This window comes from Papaver somniferum, chromosome 8 (genome assembly GCF_003573695.1).
Source record: "Papaver somniferum cultivar HN1 chromosome 8, ASM357369v1, whole genome shotgun sequence".
In the NCBI taxonomy this organism is placed as follows: Eukaryota; Viridiplantae; Streptophyta; class Magnoliopsida; order Ranunculales; family Papaveraceae; genus Papaver; species Papaver somniferum.
In genome coordinates, this window is record NC_039365.1 from 147,996,357 (window position 1) to 148,017,967 (window position 21,611).

Below are 21,611 nucleotides of genomic sequence, written 5' to 3' on the forward strand. Positions count from 1 at the left end.
ATACCCGAAACCCACCTCTTCCACGCGTATTGCCTCCCTCCAAGTCTGTCTATCCAACGCTTGTTCTGGTGAGAGATTTCGGTTTCTCAGGTCGTTCTTCACGCATTCGTCCCAAGTTAGCTTCGGTCGGCCTTGGCGTTGCATCATTCTTTCAACACGCCTGATGCGGCCTACTCGTACTGGGGCATCAGGCGGTCTTCGTTGGAGATTCCCAAACCAGCGCAGTCGGTATTGTGCGAGCATCTCCTCGATTGGCACTATCATAAGTTTCTTACGAACGTACCCATTTCTGATACGGTCATGTCTCGTATGTCCACAAGCCCACCTCACCATCCGCATCTCGGTACTCTTCAGTCTCAAGGTGTCTCTGTTGTTTATTGCCCAACATTACGCACCGTAGTGCATGGCAGTCATGATCGCAGATTTGTAAAACTTACCTTTAAGCTTTAGCGGCACTTTGCGGTCACAAAGGACGCCAGAAGCCAGACGCCATTTCCCCCAACCAGATTGCGTTCGATGGCGAATATCCTCCTCGATGCCCCCATTACTTTGGAGTATCGATCCCAGATAGCGAAACGACTCTTTCCTTGGGACAGGTCGTCCATCAAGCAGAATGTCCCCTTCAACTCTCCCAGAGCTGCTGAGATCGCACTTCAAATATTCGGTCTTTGTTCTACTAAGCCTGAAACCCTTCGACTCCAGAGTCTGGCGCCACAATTCCAGATTTTTCCCCACATCTTCTTTTGAGTTGCCGATGAGCACCACATCATCTGCAAAGAGCATGCACCAGGGGATCTCACCCTGAATTTCTCTCGTAACTTGATCGAACACTAAATCGAAAATATAAGGGCTCAAGGATGATCCCTGGTGAAGCCCTATCTTAATCGAGAAATCGTCTGATACTCCGTCGCTCGTCCGGACACCGGTAAATGCGTCCTCGTACATATCCTTGATTAAGTTTATGTACTTCGGTGATACCTTTTTATGTTCAAGAGCCCACCACATTACTTCACGCGGCACTTTATCGTAGGCCTTCTCCAGATCAATGAAGACCATGTGCAGTTCCCTCTTTTGTTCCCTGTACCTTTCCATAAGTTGCCTCACCAGGAAAATGGCCTCCGTGGTTGATCTTCCCGGCATAAATCCGAATTGGTTTGATGAGACGCTGGTTTGTCTGCGTAACCGCCGTTCAATGACGCGTTTCCACAGCTTGAGTGTATGGCTCATCAGTTTAATTCCTCTATAGTTGGAGCAATTCTGAATGTCCCCTTTGTTTTTAGAGATTGGGTCGATGACACTTCGACGCCACTCGTTCGGCATTTGATTTGGCCGGATGATGTTATTGAATAGCTTGGTTAGCCAAGTTATCCCATCATCTCCCAAACATTTCTACACCTCGGTCGGTATGGCATCGGGACCCAAGGCCTTTCCTCTTCTTGTTCCTTTTAAGGCCTCCTTTACTTCACTCTCGTGGATGCTACAAATCGTGACGTCCTCAGACATATCCACACGCTGGGCAACGTCCTCAAGGGTGACGTCCTCAATATTGGAGTAAATGAAGAGAAGTTACTGCCATTTTCTACTACAGACATGTAGAAACTTAGAACAGCTTAAGCAAATCCACGCACAAGCTTTAACACAAGGACTCCACCATCTTCAAAACTTATCTTGCAAAATCTTCAATACATACACAAAATTCAACAAACCCATTGAAGCTTACAATGTTTTCAATCAAATCCAAAACCCAGATATAGTTTCTTGGACTTGTCTAATCTCTCTTCATTTAAATACTGATCCTCCATTCGAGGCTCTATTGGTTTTCTCAAAATTGTGTTCTTTAGGATTAAAACCAGATAGTTTTTCTGTTGTTGGGGCTCTTACAGCATGTGGTCGGAGTGAAAATCTTGGGCATGGAAAAGCAGTTCACGGTATGATATATAGACATGAGTTGGTGGCTTCGGGATCGATTGTTGGAAATGCTTTAATTGATATGTATTCAAGAAATGGGAAAATCAAAGTAGCTCAAATGGTTTTTGATGAGATGAAAACTAAAGATGTTGCTACTTGGACTAGTTTGATGCATGGGTTTATCAAGTGTAATGATTTAAGTTCTGCACGTACTTTGTTTGATAAAATTCCGGAGAGAAATTCGGTTTCCTGGACTGCAATGATAACTGGTTATATCCAAGGTGGGAAACCAATTGAAGCACTGGAGATATTTCAAAAAATGAAATCAGATGGAAGTGATCATCCAACTGCGGTAATGACTGTGGCGGTGCTTTCTGGTTGCGCTGATATTGGAGCACTTGATCTTGGCCAATTTATCCACGGTTATGTTATGAAAACTTATCTAAATTTGGATGTCACTGTGAAAAATGCATTAATGGATATGTATTGCAAAAGTGGAAGCCTTGAAAGCGCAGAAAAGATCTTCGAAGAGATCTCGACTAAGGATAACTTTTCATGGACAACAATGATTTTGGGGTTTGCAGTTCATGGCAGTGGAAAACGTGCTCTTGAAGTATTCTCTGAAATGTTAGAATCTGGAGATTACCCGAACGAGGTGACATTTGTTGCTGTTCTTTCAGCTTGCAGTCACGCAGGGCTGGTCAACGAAGGTCGAAGATGGTTCAACTGTATGCTGGAAATGTACCATTTGGAGCCAAAAATCGAGCATTATGGATGTATGGTTGATTTATTAGGTCGCGCTGGTCTTGTTGAAGAAGCGAAAGTTCTGATTGAAAAAATGAAGGTTCAACCAGATGGGATTATTTGGAGATCACTATTGAGTTCTAGCATTGCTTGCAAGAATTTGGAAATTGCTTTACTGGCAGGAAAGAAAGTAGTTGAGCTAGAACCCAGTGATGATGGAGTTTATGTACTTCTGTGGAACATGTATTGTTCAGCAAATCAATGGGAGGAGGCTATAAAGATGAGAAAGTTGATGAAAGATCGAAGAATTAAGAAGAAACCTGGGCGTAGTTGCATTGAGACTAATGGTGTTGTTAATCAATTTCTTGCTGAAGATAAGACTCCCAACCCGGGTACAGAAACCCAGTTGGTTTTAGAAAGAATGGCCCAGGTGATGAAGGTTGATAATTCTTATCTTTTCGAGATTGAATTTTATTGATCTCATCCTTGGGGATGGTGTCATTTTCACAGTTCTTATACCAACCTGAGCATTGGATTGAGGACATGATCCGCCCTCTAGGAATTTCTTAGAACATCAAATTTGGTAAAAGATCACAAATTCCAGTCTTCAACCAGAAGGAAAGGGTCGAATCAAGCTCTGAGGATCGGGCGACAATGAGTCAACTCGGAAATTTTTTTAACATCTTCTTTGTTTGATCTCTCGAATGATTTATGCATATTTTCATCATCTTTATCCATTTCTAATCTTATTTTATGATATTTTCTTTTTTTTTCTCTTACAATCTGTTTCCATTTACCCATCTCAATTGTTTTAGTTTTTGAAATCTAGTTGTTTCCATTCTGTTTTTGTTTCTTTGATTCTTCTTCAAGTTTATTGCCTATTCCTTTCTGTTCGTTTAACATGTTGATTGTTTGTTAATTTTCAGGCCTTTATGTTCATCAAATCATGAGAAGCATTCAGTTTTGGACCTCTCTCTGCAAAGGTTTCCTCCTTGTAACTCTATTGTTACAATCAAGTATCAACTTTTCATCAACTTATCCAGCAGTATTGCAAGCCTCAAATGTTGAAGAGGTTTTTACCAGTATGAATTAGTATTATTTTCTTTATCATGTTTATGATTCAAATGTCGCTAGCGATCTTAATTTGTTCAAATCGGTAAGATCAACTCAGATTCTGCATCTGGAAATTTTGAATTTCAAAAAGTTCAACTTTCCCCCTATTTCTCTCCGTAATGGAAGGAAATATATAACTCAACCGCAATCTACTCAGAAGATAGTCAACTTTCTGTTTATAAGATATATCTCATACCCCGGTAGAATTATCCTCATTAACAATCTTAAAGGAGAGAATAATTCTGGTATAACTAATTATACCTATTTTAGCTATAATTTCATCCTATATAACTAAAATACCTTCTACCTAACCTCCTTCATATCAATTCCTTCCAATATCAACATTTTTGAAGCTCAAATGGCGTCGTTTTCAAACAATCAAATCACATCTATCACTGGAAAATGCAAAACACTTAGATAAGAGACATATGTGCTAGACAGATGCGTAGAGCAGTAGGTACTAAATCAGGTTTTTCAAGGTAGCTGAGGATCATAGCACTACTCTTATTGGAAAGCTTTTTTCAAAAGATAACATTGATACTGATGTTATAAGGAAAGAAGTTCAAAAAGTTCGGAACAAGTACAGAACAAAAGAAGTAAGAGCTACTAGCAGGAACATATACCTCTTCAAGTTCCACACTGTAGAGGTTATGAATACTATTCTCAAAAAAAGCCCTTGGAACGCGAAGAAATGTCACTTGAATCTGCTAAAATATGATGCGACTATTCCAGTCGAAAGTTATGTTTTCTCTCATCAAGAATGGGATGTGCAATTCAAAAACCTCTTACTCGAGCATCATTCCAAGGAAATTGTGGATGAAGCCATTGAAGAACTAGGATTAAAAGTTTCGACAGATCCGGAAGATGTTACTCAAGTCTATGGTAGCACTATCAATGCTAAAAATCAAAATAGACTTATCTAAACCTCTTCACAGAGGAGGATGGTGGAACAATGCATCTGGAGGTGTAACATGGATTCGTTTTCACTGGGAAAAGCAACCTCACTCTCTTTGTCCCAAATGCTTCACTATAGATCACAAGGACGAAGAATGTGAAATAATAGTTGATGAGCTCAGAATAAGGAGGTACACTAATGAGGAATACATAGCCTATATTCATGAACTGGCTTCAGCTTATGGAGTAGAAATTATTGAAGATCTGGACCTCCTGATCCAACTTATCGCTGAAGCTAGCCGTAAGCAGATTGAAGAAGCTAATGAAGATGAGGAGAATAGGGGAAACGAAAGATCTAGAACTGATGAACAAGACTTAGCTCTAATGGAAGGCAGCAACATGGAAAATAATACTGGTAAAAATCCTCTTGCAACAGAGGCAGATGAAATGGAGCATGACCTGATTGAGGATGGAGCTAAGGAAATAGAGGAGCCTTCTCATGAGATGAACGAGGCCACTCTAAAATTGGTAATACAACTTCTCATTGCTAATAGTGTTTTTCATTATCAGTCTAGTTTTCAAAATCAATCACATTACGTATTTCTTTTGTTTCATACTGCTCTTCCGTACAATTACTTGAGTATCAAGTTTAGTTGCTTTTTAAACACTTACAACATGAAAATTTTGAGCTGGAACTGCCAAGGATTTTTAGGTAAAGAAACTAGAAAACATCTGTTTCACGTGAACAAACTTCATTCCCCTGATATTATTTTTTCATCAGAAACCAAGATCAATGATAATAGGATTCAAAATATAACTAAGTTTCTTCATATGCCTAATATATCTTTTGTTCCTTCTATTGGTCAAGCTGGTGGCATTGTTCTTTTATGGAAAGATGGTTTCTCCCTTGTAATAGTTAACTCCTCTTCAAATATGTTCCATGCTTTAATCAATAATGAACCTGCCAAAGGTGAGTGGTTCATTTCCTGTATTTATGGCACTCCTTACAAAGAGGATCAATCAGCTCATTGGGATTACATAAAAAACCTTAGTAAAGTGGTAAAAATACCTTGGGTCCTTATAAGGGACCTTAATATCACTATGGAAACTTCTTAACGAAACACCAATACTAATACTACTCCAGATGAAGTTCTAAAACATATTAAAGAAGTTGATCTCCATGATTTGGGTTTCAGTGGCAATCCTTATACCTGGAATAGTAATAGTCATGGTACTGGTAGAATTAAATCCAGATTAGATAGATCTTTAGTGAATAGAGATTGGTTTCTTTGTTTCCCTGATTCTAAATTAACTCATCTTCCCATAAAAGGTTCATATCACGCTCCCATACTCTTGTCTTTGTACACTAGCTACAATTCTTCAAGTAAAACATGGAAATTTTTTGAGCACTTGATTGACACAATTTTTTGTCTGAATTGTCCTCAGTGTTTGTATTGTTAGTGCTTGATTTTATACTTATTATGGTGTTTTTATGTTTGTTTAGGTGTTTTTGGAGAAGTACACTTGTGTGGAAAAAGTTGCCCGAGAAGTGCTTTTCAGACACCCGGAGAAAAATTACTAAAGACACCCTCACTTTGGATAAGAGGCACCTCAGTTGGGCACCTTCTATTTGCACCCCCGGCTTGGTTAGGGGGAGGTCACCTTCTTCACCTTTGAATTTGGAAATTGGTGGGAAAACTTGGTGTTTTAATGGCAGAATTAGGGTTCGAGTTTTGGTGCTCTTCCAAGGAGACTCAATGGCTGAAACTGATGGCAAGCATCTGTTAGAGCATAACAGGGATAGTAGGAGTGATTTTGTCGATTGAATTTGGCTAGAACTCGAGTTAGAAGGAAACATAGGTGTGAACTTTTCACGGGTATTTCAGGCAAGATTTTGCTGAAGCTTTGGCCGGATTCAATGAGTTCTTTGGATTGGATATACCCTGTTTCGACTAAACAGGGTTGGTAATCACTCCAGATTCGATAAAACAGGATTGATAGATGACTCAGAATCGAAAAAAAGAGGAGTCTGTCGGACACAACAAAGCACGAGTATAACTGAGGTTGGTGAGTATTTGGAGAGGATTCGACTCAATTTTCCATGTACTGGCAGCAAGTTTGGAATGTGTAAACGCTGATTGACAGCGTGAGAAGGCAAGAATGGAAAGAAAACAACCCGAGAATATTTTTTATTTACTGCGAGTATGGTGAAGATTTGAGGAGTGAATGAGACGTTATTCTTGTGCTTGCCGAGTATAAAAAGGCCCGTGGGAGCATAGAGAAGGGTGACGGAGAGTTTGGGAGATTATAGAGCATCACAGAGTCGAAAAAATCAAGTTGCAGAAATTACCATTTCTGCTGCTGTGAAGAACACGAAGAACAAAAGACCCACAGAGACAGTCGTTTATCAATAGAGACAACGACAAAGGGGTGAGGGTCGTATACTACAACATCATTGGAAAAAAAAACATCAATTTTTGGCGCCGCCGACGCGGACTTGTCTTTAGGATAGAGTATTTAGATTTATTTTTTTTAGGTTTTTATTTGTTTTTCATTTTTATTTTATTTGTTCTTCTTTACGTTTTTCGGTTTTTTTCTTTTCCTTACAGATTTTGGAGTTTGGAGCGAAAGAAAAATTTGCCAAAGCTTTTGGTGAATACTTAAAGATTTGAAGTAAAAGCAAGGCGAAATGAGCGAAAGAAAAGAAGAATAAAAATTAATTAAAAAAGAGAGAGAGAGAGAGAGAGAGAGACATTTTTTTTAAATTCTCTTTTTCTTTTGCACTATATTTTTGGACTTTGAGACTTTATTTTTTTAACTCTACGGAAGGGTAGTTTAAATATAAATTGTTTGCATAGAAAGACGGCGATTACAATACGCTTCGGCCCCTCGGGTTCGTACATGACATAGGAGTCGTGGCCCGAGTCGACTTCAGCGGTTCATCCCCCGTCTGGAACGGGAGGTAAGTTTATCTAAACACCCGCGAATCCCCTGTCAGCGGGTTTACTGGTATTCCTTCGTTTGCATATATGTTGAGGAATTGAAAACGGCTGTGTTAATTTCCTAGTAAAGGGAAAGGACTGTCCATACAAGATAAGGGTTCGGATTTCATCACCGTTCTCTTCTTGCCCGCCTTAGGAAAACGAAACCAAACGCGAACCTAAGCCTAAAATTTTGACTAGAACGAGACCTATAGGGTAACGATCTTAATAGGAAAGTCGTTCGAAAAATATTGGTTACTCTTTTGAGCATACCTTGAAGTTCATGATGGTTTTTGTGAGTTGAATACGCCGCCTTGTAACGCCGGTGAGGCCTTGGGTATCAAAGCTCCACGCAGCTTCCCTCATCTCTATTCAACTTATTTTAACTCGGATTGATTCCAGAGAGGTTTTCTCATATTGTAACGAGTTCCTTTTCTAAAGAATAGAAGTTGGTGTAGAAACAATCTAAATGGAGCCATCATGCTTTTTGTTTGCTAGAAATCTTTAGGTTTTCTTTGGTGGAGTCAGCCTGCTTTGTGTTTTCTTAGAACCTCCCTTCCTTAAGGATTATTTTATTTGTTTTTCTAGTGTATGCCCGAGGTCATTAGAGAACGGGCTTGGAAAAGAGATAATCTAGGTCGATTGATTAGTGAAAAACCTAGTAGTTCTTCTTGTGGAAGCGGGGATCTCGAAGACTCTTCTTTTCAGAGCCCTGTTTTTTGGAAACTTCAGTTTTGAGAATATGTCTCTTCGTGAGGAAAATACCCCTAGTACTTCAGTTGTGTCAGCGATGGCAACTTTAAAAGATTACTTGTTCCCAACTAGGTCCACCCAAGCCTCGTGCATTAAATTGCCAGCCACTACGGCTAATTTCGAGATAAAACCTAGTATTCTTCAGATGATCCCTATATTCTTAGGGAAATACGATGAGAACCCTTATTTTCATATTAGGGACTTTGAAGAAATTTGTGGGAAAATTAGAATAAAAGACCTTACTGATGAAGTCTTGAAACTTAAGATGTTTCCCTTTTCCTTGTGAGATAAAGCCAAGACCTGGCTGAACAACCTACCATCTGAATCCATTGAAATATGGCAGGAACTTATTGCTGCTTTCTATATGAAATTCTACCCTAAGCATAAAACTGCCTCTGTTAGGCAGAAAATTAGTGCTAGTGCGCAACAAGAGGGATAGTCTCGGTTTTTAGAGAGATTCAATGATCTCCTATCCCAGTGTCCTCACCATGGATTTTATAAGATGAAACTCATAGAGATTATTTATGATGGTTTAGACTATTCAACCAAAGCCATGGTCGAGTCTATGTGCGTTGGTGAGTTCACTAGTAAAAGTGTTGATGATGCTTTTACCTTCTTAGGAGTTGTCGCTGAAAAATCCCAACAGCGGGAGTCTTGTATTGAACCCCCCAAAAGACTCTTGGTCAATAGAAGTAGCACCAATGTGGTAGATACAAGCTTCGGGTCATATGCTAAGTTTGCTGCTTTGTCTAGAAGGTTAGAAGCTTTGGAATTAATCATCCTAAACATAGGTCTCTTGTTGAACCTGATGATAGGTTTAGAGCCTCTCAAGTGTCTAGTTGTGGAGTGGAACCCAATAACTCGTTTGGGAAGGTCAGGTTAGTGAAGAGCAAGCCCATGTTGTCTATAACAATGCTAGGTTTGAGAACCGTCAAAAGTTTGACACATACTCAGAGACTTACAACCCTGGTTGGAGAAACCATCCTAATTTTTATTGGTCTAAGGGTCAGAATCAAGGATAGACTAGTAATTCTCAGGCTCCCCAGGTTTTGGTTATGCTAAGAACTCTTCAGGTCAACCCCAGTTTCAGAATGAGAAAAAGATCTTCACATTAGAAGAAACCCTTACTATGTTAGCAAAAAACCATGAGATGTTATCAAAGAACCACTATGGTTTTCAAGAAGAAACCAGGAAGAATTTTAAGAATAATTCCCAGTCTCTTGCTAACTTAGAACTTCAAGTCGGCCAAATAGCTAAGTTTCTTAGTGAAAGAGAAGATGGAAGGTTCCCTAGTCAAACTGATCCTAACCCTAAAGGAGAGAAATCGTACAATCATGTGAATTCTATAACAACCCTTAGGAGTGGAAAGAAAGTTGACAATAAGGTTGCCATGACTGATAGTGAACATGATGTAGTTCACCCTTCTGAGCCAGAAAATGAGGAGACTGATAGAGTCTCCAAAGAGACCAATGAGGGTCATGTTGAGCCCGGCTTTGTTCCCAGAGCCCCGTTCCCCCAGATGCTAGTTCCAACTAAGAGGGAGTCCAACTTTAATGATATATTGGAGGTTTTTAAGCAGGTAACCATCAACCTTCCATTATTAGATGCGATTAAGCAGATTCCCGCTTATGCCAAGTTTCTTAAGGATATGTGTACGCGAAAGCGAAAACTTAGTGTCCAGAAGAAAGCCTTCCTAGCTAGTCATGTGAGTTCTATTATTCAGAATACCACTACTCTTAAGTATAAAGACCCAGGGTCCCCTACTATTTCTTGCACAATAGGTAAATACCGTGTCGATAAAGCGTTGCTTGACTTAGGAGACAGTGTGAACTTACTCCCATACCATGTGTACCTTAAGCTAGGACTTCGTGAGATGAAACCTACCCAAATGACACTTTAGCTAGATGATAGGTCCGTTAAAATTCCTCGTGGTGTGATCGAGGACGTTCTTATTGAGGTCGACAAGTTTATTTATCCAGTGGATTTTGTTATCCTAGATACCCAACCTGTCCCTGACCCAGAGAACCAAATACCAGTGATTTTAGGTCGCCCGTTTTTATCTACATCCAATGTGATCATTAACTGTCGAAATGGTATTATGAATTTGTATTTTGGTAATATGACTATTGATCTGAACTTTTGATATTGGTAAGCTACCCTCTGAACTAGATTACTCGAGCATAGAAGAGGTGAACATGATAGGAACTTTAGTTGAGGAGTCATTACCAAACACTTTGTTAGAAGATCCATTAGAGAAATGCCTAGCACACTTTGGGATTGATTTTGACGATGACGATGTGATTAATGAGGTGAATGCTTTGTTAGATTCAACCCCTTTGATAGACACTAGTAATGGCTGGAAACCTAAGTTCGAACCTCTACCCGTTTCTAAGTCTACCCTAGTTCCTTCGTTAGAAAAGCCTCCTAAGTTGGACCTTAAACCATTACCAGATACCCTGAAGTATGTGTTTTTAGGCCCATCTGAAACTTTACCTGTGATTATAGCATCCGACTTGGATAGTGATTAGGAAAGTAGGCTAGTGACCGTCCTTCAGAATAAGAAGGAAGCTTTAGGGTGGACCATAGAAGACATTGAGGGTATAAGTCCTACTGATTGTATGCATCATATATATTTAGAGAGTGACACCAGTGATTTTAGGTCGCCCGTTTTTATCTACATCCAATGTGATCATTAACTGTCGAAATGGTATTATGAATTTGTCATTTGGTAATATGACTATTGACCTGAACATTTTTGATATTAGTAAGCTACCCTCTGAACTAGATTACTCGAGCATAGAAGAGGTGAACATGATAGGAACTTTAGTTGAGGAGTCATTACCAAACACTTTGTTAGAAGATCCATTAGAGAAATGCCTAGCACACTTTGGGATTGATTTTGATGATGACGATGTGATTAATGAGGTGAATGATTTGTTAGATTCAACCCCTTTGATAGACACTAGTAATGGCTGGAAACCTAAGTTCGAACCTCTACCCGTTTCTAAGTCTACCCTAGTTCCTTCGTTAGAAAAGCCTCCTAAGTTGGACCTTAAACCATTACCAGATACCCTGAAGTATGTGTTTTTAGGCCCATCTGAAACTTTACCTGTGATTATAGCATCCGACTTGGATAGTGATCAGGAAAGTAGGCTAGTGACCGTCCTTCAGAATAAGAAGGAAGCTTTAGGGTGGACCATAGAAGACATTGAGGGTATAAGTCCTACTGATTGTATGCATCATATCTATTTAGAGAGTGACACCAGTGATTTTAGGTCGCCCGTTTTTATCTACATCCAATGTGATCATTAACTGTCGAAATGGTATTATGAATTTGTCATTTGGTAATATGACTATTGATCTGAACATTTTTGATATTAGTAAGCTACCCTCTGAACTAGATTACTCGAGCATAGAAGAGGTGAACATGATAGGAACTTTAGTTGAGGAGTCATTACCAAACACTTTGTTAGAAGATCCATTAGAGAAATTCCTAGCACACTTTGGGATTGATTTTGATGATGACGATGTGATTAATGAGGTGAATGATTTGTTAGATTCAACCCCTTTGATAGACACTAGTAATGGCTGGAAACCTAAGTTCGAACCTCTACCCGTTTCTAAGTCTACCCTAGTTCCTTCGTTAGAAAAGCCTCCTAAGTTGGACCTTAAACCATTACCAGATACCCTGAAGTATGTGTTTTTAGGCCCATCTGAAACTTTACCTGTGATTATAGCATCCGACTTGGATAGTGATCAGGAAAGTAGGCTAGTGACTGTCCTTCAGAATAACAAGGAAGCTTTAGGGTGGACCATAGCAGACATTAAGGGTATAAGTCCTACTGATTGTATGCATCATATCTATTTAGAGAGTGACACCAAACCTTCTAGGGAGATGCAACGTCAACTGAAACCTAATATGAAAGAAGTAGTTCGAACCGAGGTTCTTAAGATGTTAGATGCAGGAATTATCTACCCCATTTCAGACAGTAAGTGGGTCAGCCCCGTTCAATTTGTTCCCAAGAAATCTAGTATTATTGTAGTCCAGAATGATAACAATGAGTTAATCCCAACCCGGGTGACCACCGGTTGGCGTGTCTGTATTGACTATAGGAAATTGAACAAGGTCACTAGGAAGGACCACTTTCGCCTTCCCTTCATCGACCAAATGCTAGAAAGATTAGCTGGACGTAGACATTATTGATTTTTCAATGGATATTGCGGTTATAATCAGGTTGTCATAGCCCCAGAAGACCAAGAGAAAACCACTTTTACATGTCCCTTTGGTACCTTTGCGTATAGACGCATGCCTTTCGGGCTATGTAATGCCCCTGCGACCTTTCAGCGTTGTATGCTGAGCATATTTTCTGGCATGGTAGAACGGTTCTTAGAGGTCTTTATGGATGATTTTTCAGTGTTTGGTTCGTCTTTCGATGAGTGCTTGCATCATTTGTCATTAGTTTTGGCTAGGTGTAAGGAAAAGAATTTAGTGCTTAATTTGGAGAAATGTCACTTCATGGTTCGTTCAGGAATTTTTCTAGGGCATATCGTATCTTCGAAGGGTATAGAGGTAGATAGAGCCAAAGTTGACCTTACTAAAACTTTACAGGTCCCAAAAATCGTAAGAGATATTAGGTCATTCTTAAGGCATGCAGGTTTTTATCGTCGATTCATTAAGGATTTTAGCTTGATTTCTAGACCTCTTTGCAAGTTGCTTGCAAAAGATGTTAAGTTTGTCTTTGATGATGCTTGTTTAGAGGCTTTTGAGAAGCTTAAGATTTTACTCACTACCGCCCCCATAGTCCAGGAACCCAACTGGAACCTACCTTTTGAGATCATGTGTGATGTTTCAGATTATGCTATTGGTGTTGTGCTAGGTCAGCGAGAAAACAAATTACTTCATGTGATTTACTATGCTAGCAAAACTCTGAATGATGCCCAGTTGAACTATACCACTACCGAGAAGGAACTGTTAGCCATTGTTTTTGCCTTAGACAAGTTTAGACCCTATCTCTTAGGTTCTAAGATCGTAATATATACTGATCATGCTGCTTTGAAATATCTTCTGTCTAAAAAGGATACGAAACCTAGATTGATTAGGTGGATCCTTTTGTTGCAAGAGTTTTCTCCAGACATTAGAGACAAAAAAGGGTTCCAAAAATGTAGTATCAGACCACTTGTCTAGGCTAGTTGTTGATTCCCCTGATGATTCCCTTCCTATAAGGGATAGCTTTCCTGATGAACAACTGTTCTTTGTTACCCAATTACCTTGGTATGCAAATATAATGAACTATCTTGTTACTGGTAAAATTCCCCAACATTGGGGTAAACAAGATCGTTCTAGGTTTTTATCCGAGGTTAAGCACTTCTTTTGGGATTATCCTTATTTGTTTAAGTATTGTCCATACCAGATTATTAGGAGATGTATACCTGAGAGTGACCAGTCCAGTATTATTTCCTTTTGTCATGATCATGCTTGTGGGGTTCACTTTAGTGCTAAGAAGACTGTTGCTAAGATATTGCAGTGTGGATTCTATTGGCCTTCGTTGTTTAAAGACTCCCATAGTCACTGTGTTGCTTGTGAGCGTTGCCATAAATTAGGAACCATTTATCGTATGAACATGATGCCCTTAAACCCTATTTTAGTTGTTGAGGTCTTTGATGTGTGCGGTATTGATTTATGGGTCCGTTTCCTAATTATTTTGGTAACCTTTACATCCTTGTCGGTTGCGTGTAAAACCAATGACCATTGGGCAGTGGTTGAGTTCTTGAAAGATAATATACTTACACGTTTTGGTACACCGCGAGCTATAATTAGTGATGGAGGGTCGCACTTTTGTAATGGACCTTTTAGGCTTTTGATGAAGAAATATGGTATTACACATAAGGTAGCTACCCCGTATCATCCACAGACTAGTGGTCAGGTAGAGGTTTCCAATAGGCAGATAAAACGTATATTAGAGAAAACAGTTAATCCTAATCGGAAAGACTGGTCGTCTAGGCTTACTGATGCCTTATGGGCTTACCGTACTGCGTTTAAGACCCCCATTGGAATGCCACCTTATCGACTTATGTATGGCAAGGCATTTCACTTACCTGTTGAGTTAGAACATAGAGCATATTGGGATGTTAAGCAGCTAAATTTTTCAATCGACAAGGTAGGAGCCCATAGGAAACTCCAGCTCAATGAGTTGGAAGAGATTCGTATAGATGCTTACGATAGTGCTAAGGAGTATAAGAACAAAATGAAATTGGTACATGATAAGAATATTTTAAGAAATTCATTTTCTCCAGGTCAAAAAGTTCTTCAGTATGATACCCGCTTGCATCTTTTCCCTGAGAAGTTACATTCTCGGTGGACGGGTCCTTTTATTGTTCGCACTGTCTTTCCTCATGGAGCTGTTGAGATCGAGATACCGGATGGTAGTAGTTCTTCGAAGGTTAACGGTCAGAAATTGAAACCCTTTTTAGAGCCCTTTCCTACAGGTGATGTTGAGGAGGTTCCTCTGGAGGACCCTGTTTACCCTTGATTGACCATCGAGGCGATTGTATGTTGTATATTAGTTTTTGATTTCTCTCTTCACCCAGGTACTATCTTTCCGACTTCTCTCTTTTTGATTCCTCATGCTACTTTAATTTTTGGTATTGGTCTTTCATTAGAGACATTGAGGACAATGTTAGATTTAATTTTGGGGGTGGGGAAGAAACTTTTTGTTAGCTTTTAATTGCAATAAATAAACTCCAGAGCCTAGAAATTTATGCTTATTAAGGTTGGCACTAACCAATCTAAGTGGATGGGAACATCTTGGTTGTAGGAGTTGAGGAACCAATCTGATTAGATGGAAACATCTAAAGAGTCTATTCATAAAAGCACAGAGCTCAGGTGTTAGAATTAAAAAAAAAACATGGTAGTTTCGCCATATCTCGTTGAATCCTAATCCCTTCTGGTTTTATTTCTTAAGTGATTTGGTGGGGCACACGATTCAAGTTGTTACCATTGCTAGGTGAAATAGAGTGATTGAGATATCAAAAAAAAAATATGTATATATATATTTGAGACCAGACCATCATACCAACCGGAATAAATTCAATAAAGTCGACCACTGGTGCCCTTGTATATGCCAGTTGTGTTAACCTAGAGTTAGGTTTATCGACCACTGGTGCCCTTGTATATGTCAGTTGTGTTGATATTAGTCAGACCGGTATCTCAGTCCATTAGGATAGGTTCATCTTGGCAGAGGCCTTCAGACAGATATAGGAAACACCGTTCACTTTCAACCATCGAATTTTTCTCTTTATCCATCTTCTTAATCTTTACATGTGATTGGTTGACTCCGGTTATGATGTCCAGGAACTATCTGAGTAGAGCTCTGTCACTTATATATGAATTTTAGTATGTTGAGTGCAAACTCGTGTACAACAATTGGAATTTCGCATCAGGGTACTTCCTCCTGTAGTCAATGAGAGTATGCCAACCAAGGAGATTCTTTAGTGCCTCCCAAGGTTCTGCGTAGATAGCTAGGGTCTGGAGTAAAGGTTTTGTGGGTACACCCTTGGGTACAGAAACCCAGTTGGTTTTAGAAAGAATGGCCCAGGTGATGAAGGTTGATAATTCTTATCTTTTCGAGATTGAATTTTATTGATCTCATCCTTGGGGATGGTGTCATTTACACAGTTCTTATACCAACATGAGCATTGGATTGAGGACATGATCCGCCCTCTAGGAATTTCTTAGAACATCAAATTTGGTAAAAGATCACAAATTCCAGTCTTCAACCCGAAGGAAAGGGTCGAATCAAGCTCTGAGATCGGGCGACAATGAGTCAACTTGGAATTTTTTTTAACATCTTCTTTGTTTGATCTCTCGAATGATTTATGCATACTTTCATCATCTTTATCCATTTCTAATCTTATTTTATGATATTTTCTTCTTTTTTCTCTTATAATCTGTTTCCATTTACCCATCTCAATTGTTTTAGTTTTTGAAATCTAGTTGTTTCCATTCTGTTTTTGTTTCTTTGATTCTTCTTCAAGTTTATTGCCTATTCCTTTCTGTTCGTTTAACATGTTGATTGTTTGCTAATTTTCAGGCCTTTATGTTCATCAAATCATGAGAAGCATTCAGTTTTGGACCTCTCTCTGCAAAAGTCTCCTCCTTTTAACTCTATTGTTACAATCAAGTATCAACTTTTCATCAACTTATCCAGCAGTATTGCAAGCCTCAAATGTTGAAAAGGTTTTTACCAATATGAATCAGTATTATTTTCTTTATCATGTTTATGATTCAAATGTCGCTAGCGATCTTAATTTATTCAAATCGGCAGGATCAACTCAGATTCTGCATCTGGAAATTTTGAATTTCAAAAAGTTCAACTTTCCCCATATTTCTCTCCGTAATGGAAGGAGATATATAACTCAACCGCAATATACTCAGAATATAGTCAACTTTCTGTTTATAAGATATATCTCATACCCCGGTAGAATTATCCTCATTAACAATCTTAAAGGAGAGAATAATTCTGGTATAACTAATTATACCTATTTTAGCTATAATTTCATCCTATATATCAGGTTTGCTTCAACCCTAGAAAATACCTTCTACCTACCCTCCTTCATATCAATTCGTTCCAATATCAACATTTTTGAAGCTCAAATGGCGTCGTCTTCAAACAATCAAATCACCTCTATCACTGGAAAAATGCAAAACACTCAGATTAGAGACATATGTGCTAGACAGATGCGTAGAGCAGTAGGTACTAAATCAGCTTTTGTCAAGGTAGCTGAGGATTATAGCACTACTCTTATTGGAAAGCTTTTTTCAAAATATAACTTTGATACTGATGTTATAAGGAAATAAGTTCAAAAAGTTTGGAACAAGTACAAAACAAAAGAAGTTATAGCTATTGGCAGGAACATATACCTCTTCAAGTTCCACACTGTAGAGTTTATGAATACTATTCTCAAAAAAAGCCCTTGGAACGCGAAGAAATGTCACTTGAATCTGCTAAAATATGATGCGACTATTTCAGTCGAAAGTTATGTTTTCTCTCATCAAGAATGGGATGTGCAATTCAAAAACCTCTTACTCGAGCATTATTCCAAGGAAATTGTGGATGAAGCCATTGCAGAACTAGGATTAAAAGTTTCGACAAATCCGTAAGATGTTACTCAAGTCTATGGTAGCACTATCATTGCTAAAATAAAAATAGACTTATCTAAACCTCTTCACAGAGGAGGATGGTGGAACAATGCATCTGGAGGTGTAACATGGATTCGTTTTCACTGGGAAAATTAACCTCACTCACTTTGTCCCAAATGCTTCACTATAGATCACAAGGACGAAGAATGTGAAATAATAGCTGATGAGCTCAAACTAAGGAGGTACACTAATGAGGAATACATAGCCTATATTCATGAACTGGCTTCAGCTTATGGAGTAGAAATCATTGAAGATCTGGACCTCCTTATCCAACTTATCGTTGAAGCTAGCCGTAAGGAGATTGAAGAAGCTAATGAAGATGAGGAGAATAGGGGAAACAAAAGATCTAGAACTGATGAACAAGACTTAGCTCTAATGGAAGGCAGCAACATGGAAAATAATACTGGTAAAAATCCTCTTGCAGCAGAGGCAGATGAAATGGAGCATGACCTGATTGAGGATGGAGCTAAGGAAATAGAGGAGCCTTCTCATGAGATGAACGAGGCCACTCAAAAATTGGTAATACAACTTCTCATTGCTAATAGTGTTTTTCATTATCAGTCTAGTTTTCAAAATCAATCTCATTACATATTTGTTTTGTTTCATACTGCTCTTCCGTACAATTACTTGGGTATCAAGTTTAGTTGCTTTTTAAACACTTACAACATGAAAATTTTGAGCTGGAACTGCCAAGGATTTATAGGTAAAGAAACTAGAGAACATCTGTTTCACGTGAACAAACTTCATTCACCTGATATTATCTTTTTATCAGAAACCAAGATCAATGATAATACGATTCAAAATCTAACTAAGTTTCTTCATATGCCTAATATATCTTTTGTTCCTTCTATTGGTCAAGCTGGTGGCATTGTTCTTTTATGGAAAGATGGTTTCTCCCTTGAAATAGTTTACTCCTCTTCAAATATGTTCCATGCTTTAATCAATAATGATCCCGCCAAAGGTGAGTGGTTCATTTCCTGTATTTATGGCACTCCTTACAAAGAGGATCAGCCAGCTCAATGGGATTACATAAAAAACCTTAGTAAAGTGGTAAAAATACCTTGGGTCCTTATAGGGGACCTTAATATCACTATGGAAACTTCTGAAAGAAACACCAATACTAATACTACTCCAGATGAAGTTCTAGAACATATTAAAGAAACTGATCTCCATGATTTGGGTTTCAGTGGCAATCCTTATACCTGGACTAGTAATAGTCATGGAAATTTTTTAAGCACTTGATTGACACAATTTTGTGTCTGAATTGTCCTCAGTGTTTGTATTGTTAGTGCTTGATTTTATACTATGGTGTTTTTATGTTTGTTTAGGTGTTTTTGGAGAAGTACACTTGTGTGGAAACCGTTGCTCGAAAAGTGCTTTTCGGACACCCGGAGAAAAATTACTAAAGGCACCCTCACTTTGGATAAGGGGCACCTCAGTTGGGCACCTGCTATTTGCACCCCGGGTTTGGTTAGGGGGAGGTCACCTTCTTCACCTTTGAATTTGGAAATTGGCCGGAAAACTTGGTGTTTTAATGGCAGAATTAGGGTTCGAGTTTTGGTGCTCTTCCGAGGAGACTCAATGGCTGAAACTGATGGCAAGCATCTGTTAGAGCATAACAGGGATAGTAGGAGTGATTTTGTCAATTGAATTTGGCTAGAACTCGAGTTAGAAAGAAACAGAGGTGTGAACTTTTCACGGGTATTTCAGGCAAGATTTTGCGGGAGCTTTGGCCGGATTCAATGAGTTCTTTGGATTGGATATACCTTGTTTCGACTAAACAGGGTTGGTAATCACTCCAGATTCGATAAAACAGGATTGATAGATGACTCAGAATCGAAAAAAAAAGAGGACTCTGTCGGACACAACAAAGCACGAGCATATCCCGAGTATAAATGAGGTTGGTGAGTATTTGGAGAGGATTCGACTCAATTTTTCATGTACTAGCAGCAAGTTTGGAACGTGTAAACGCTGATTGACAGCGTGAGAAGGCAAGAATGGAAAGAAAACAACCCGAGAATATTTTTTCTTTACTGCGAGTATGGTGAATATTTGAGGAGTGAATGAGACGTTATTCTTGTGCATGCCGAGTATAAAAAGGCTTGTGGGAGCATAGAGAATGGTGACGGAGAGTTTGGGAGATTACAGAGCATCACAGAGTCGAGAAAATCAAGTTGCAGAAATCACCATTTCTGCTGCTGTGAAGAACACGAAGGACAAAAGACCCATAGAGACAGTCGTTTATCAATAGAGACAACGATAGAGGGATGAGGGTCGTATGCTACAGCATTAGTGACAGTTTACATATATCGTTCTTCGTAACGGTTCGGTTTGTAACACTTATAACTGTTACAAACCCGGTTTTTAATAGTTTTTCTCCATTTCATCTTTGTAAACACCCTTTGAGCAATAAAAATGAATTTTGAATGTGTTTCCAACATGATGATGAGCTAATTCTCCCACAACCAAGGAAATGGGGAAGCTATTCACGCATGAATAATTGGTAACTATTTTATTCTCTCTAATTTATAATTTATAATTCACTCAATCACTGCTTTACAGAGTTTTAAATTGTTTGCATGATTTTCTTAATTACTTGTGATTCAATTTGATAGGTTATACTTTGTTTAGATAATCTTTGCTTAAGGAATACAATTAGTGTTTGAGGATATGCCTGATTATTTGTGAATTAAGAAATAATGGACTTAGAAGATAATTAGAGTTTTGGATTATTTACCATAAATTTTTCATGTGTGATAGTAGAATCAGTGTCTTGGTTATTTTTAATATCTTGAAATCAATTTTGCAATAAGTTTTCTATTTTCAAGTTTTATAATTCTAAAATCTTTTGCTTTCACAAGTCTCAACGAACCTATTACTACTACAACTCAATTGAAAATCACATCAGCACTGGCTAGAGAATGATTCTTGTATTAATGAAATTAGAAATGCTTGGGTTTCTAAAAATACAGGTGTTGCAACTTTTGTCATGAATGACAAGTTGTCTAACACTAGACACATCTTATCTAAATGGAGTAAAATATGTTTGGTCAGATTCAGAATAATATTATTGTCCTTCAAGAACAACTGTCTCAACTGCAAGCTACAGATCTCCAAGGTAGTAATACTGAGAAGGTTCTTCAAATTGAAAAGTAGATCGATGCCTTGAATGAAATACAAGCTTCTTCAAACAGACAGAAGTGCAAGGACCATTTCTACAATGACATGGACAAAAACTCCAAATTCTTCCACATCAGAGCTAATCAAAGAAGAGTTCGGAACAGAATAGATTCCTTGCAAGCCCCATATGGATCATGGTGTGAACATAGAAGCACCATTGAAGATTTACTTGTTGCTCACTTCAAAAAATTGAGCACTACTTCAAATCCTGGAGATAGTGAAAATTTTCTTCAGCACATTCCTTCATGTATCTCAGAGCAAGACAATGATGCTTTAGTTTCAATTCCTTATAATCAAGAGATTTTTGAAGCTTTAAAGTTAATGGATTCATGGACCTCTCCAGGACCTGATGGTTTTCCTCCCGGTTTCTATCAATCTCAATGGCAAATTTTTCAAGAGGATGTTTGTAAAACAGAATAATATTTCTCCAGTTCTTGTTTTCTTTTGAAGAAGCTCAATAACACCAGAATTACTTTGATTCCCAAGACTACTACAGCTCATAAGCCGGAGGATTTCATGCCCATTGCCCTTTGCAACACAATTTATAAACTCATCTCTAAAATAATTGCATTAAGACTCAAGAAACACATGGTAAACATCATATCTCCTATGCAGTATGCTTATGTGCCTGGTAGATTAATATCTGAAAATGTCTGCTTAGTACAAGAACTTGTGAAAGCAATGAAAAGAAAAAGGGGGAGAACAAGCCATCTTGCTCTCAAGATGGACATGTCTAAGGCATTTGACAGGCTTGAGTGGACTTTTCTAATGGAGGTTCTCAGGAAATTTGGATTCTGCAATAAATTATGTCATCTTATAATGCAGTGCATCAGCACCAC

General features: G+C 38.6%; 1 protein-coding gene across 3 annotated transcripts; it reads left to right on the plus strand.

Annotated features, from left to right (window-relative positions):
- Positions 1–1,530: 1,530 nt before the first annotated feature.
- LOC113303549 (pentatricopeptide repeat-containing protein At2g13600-like) lies at positions 1,531–16,061 on the plus strand. Of its 3 annotated transcripts, none has more exons than XM_026552581.1 (2): positions 1,531–3,061; positions 15,968–16,061. In XM_026552581.1, exons 1-2 carry the CDS (start codon positions 1,556–1,558, stop codon positions 16,034–16,036), a joined length of 1,575 nt encoding a protein of 524 aa, XP_026408366.1. In that variant the 5' UTR covers positions 1,531–1,555; the 3' UTR covers positions 16,037–16,061. The 3 variants fall into 3 exon arrangements, with proteins under 3 accessions (XP_026408366.1, XP_026408367.1, XP_026408365.1); XM_026552582.1 differs by lacking the exon at positions 15,968–16,061 and adding an exon at positions 3,579–3,872 and having other exon boundaries at positions 1,531–3,091; XM_026552580.1 differs by lacking the exon at positions 15,968–16,061 and having other exon boundaries at positions 1,531–3,444.
- The last annotated feature ends 5,550 nt before the right edge of the window (positions 16,062–21,611 follow it).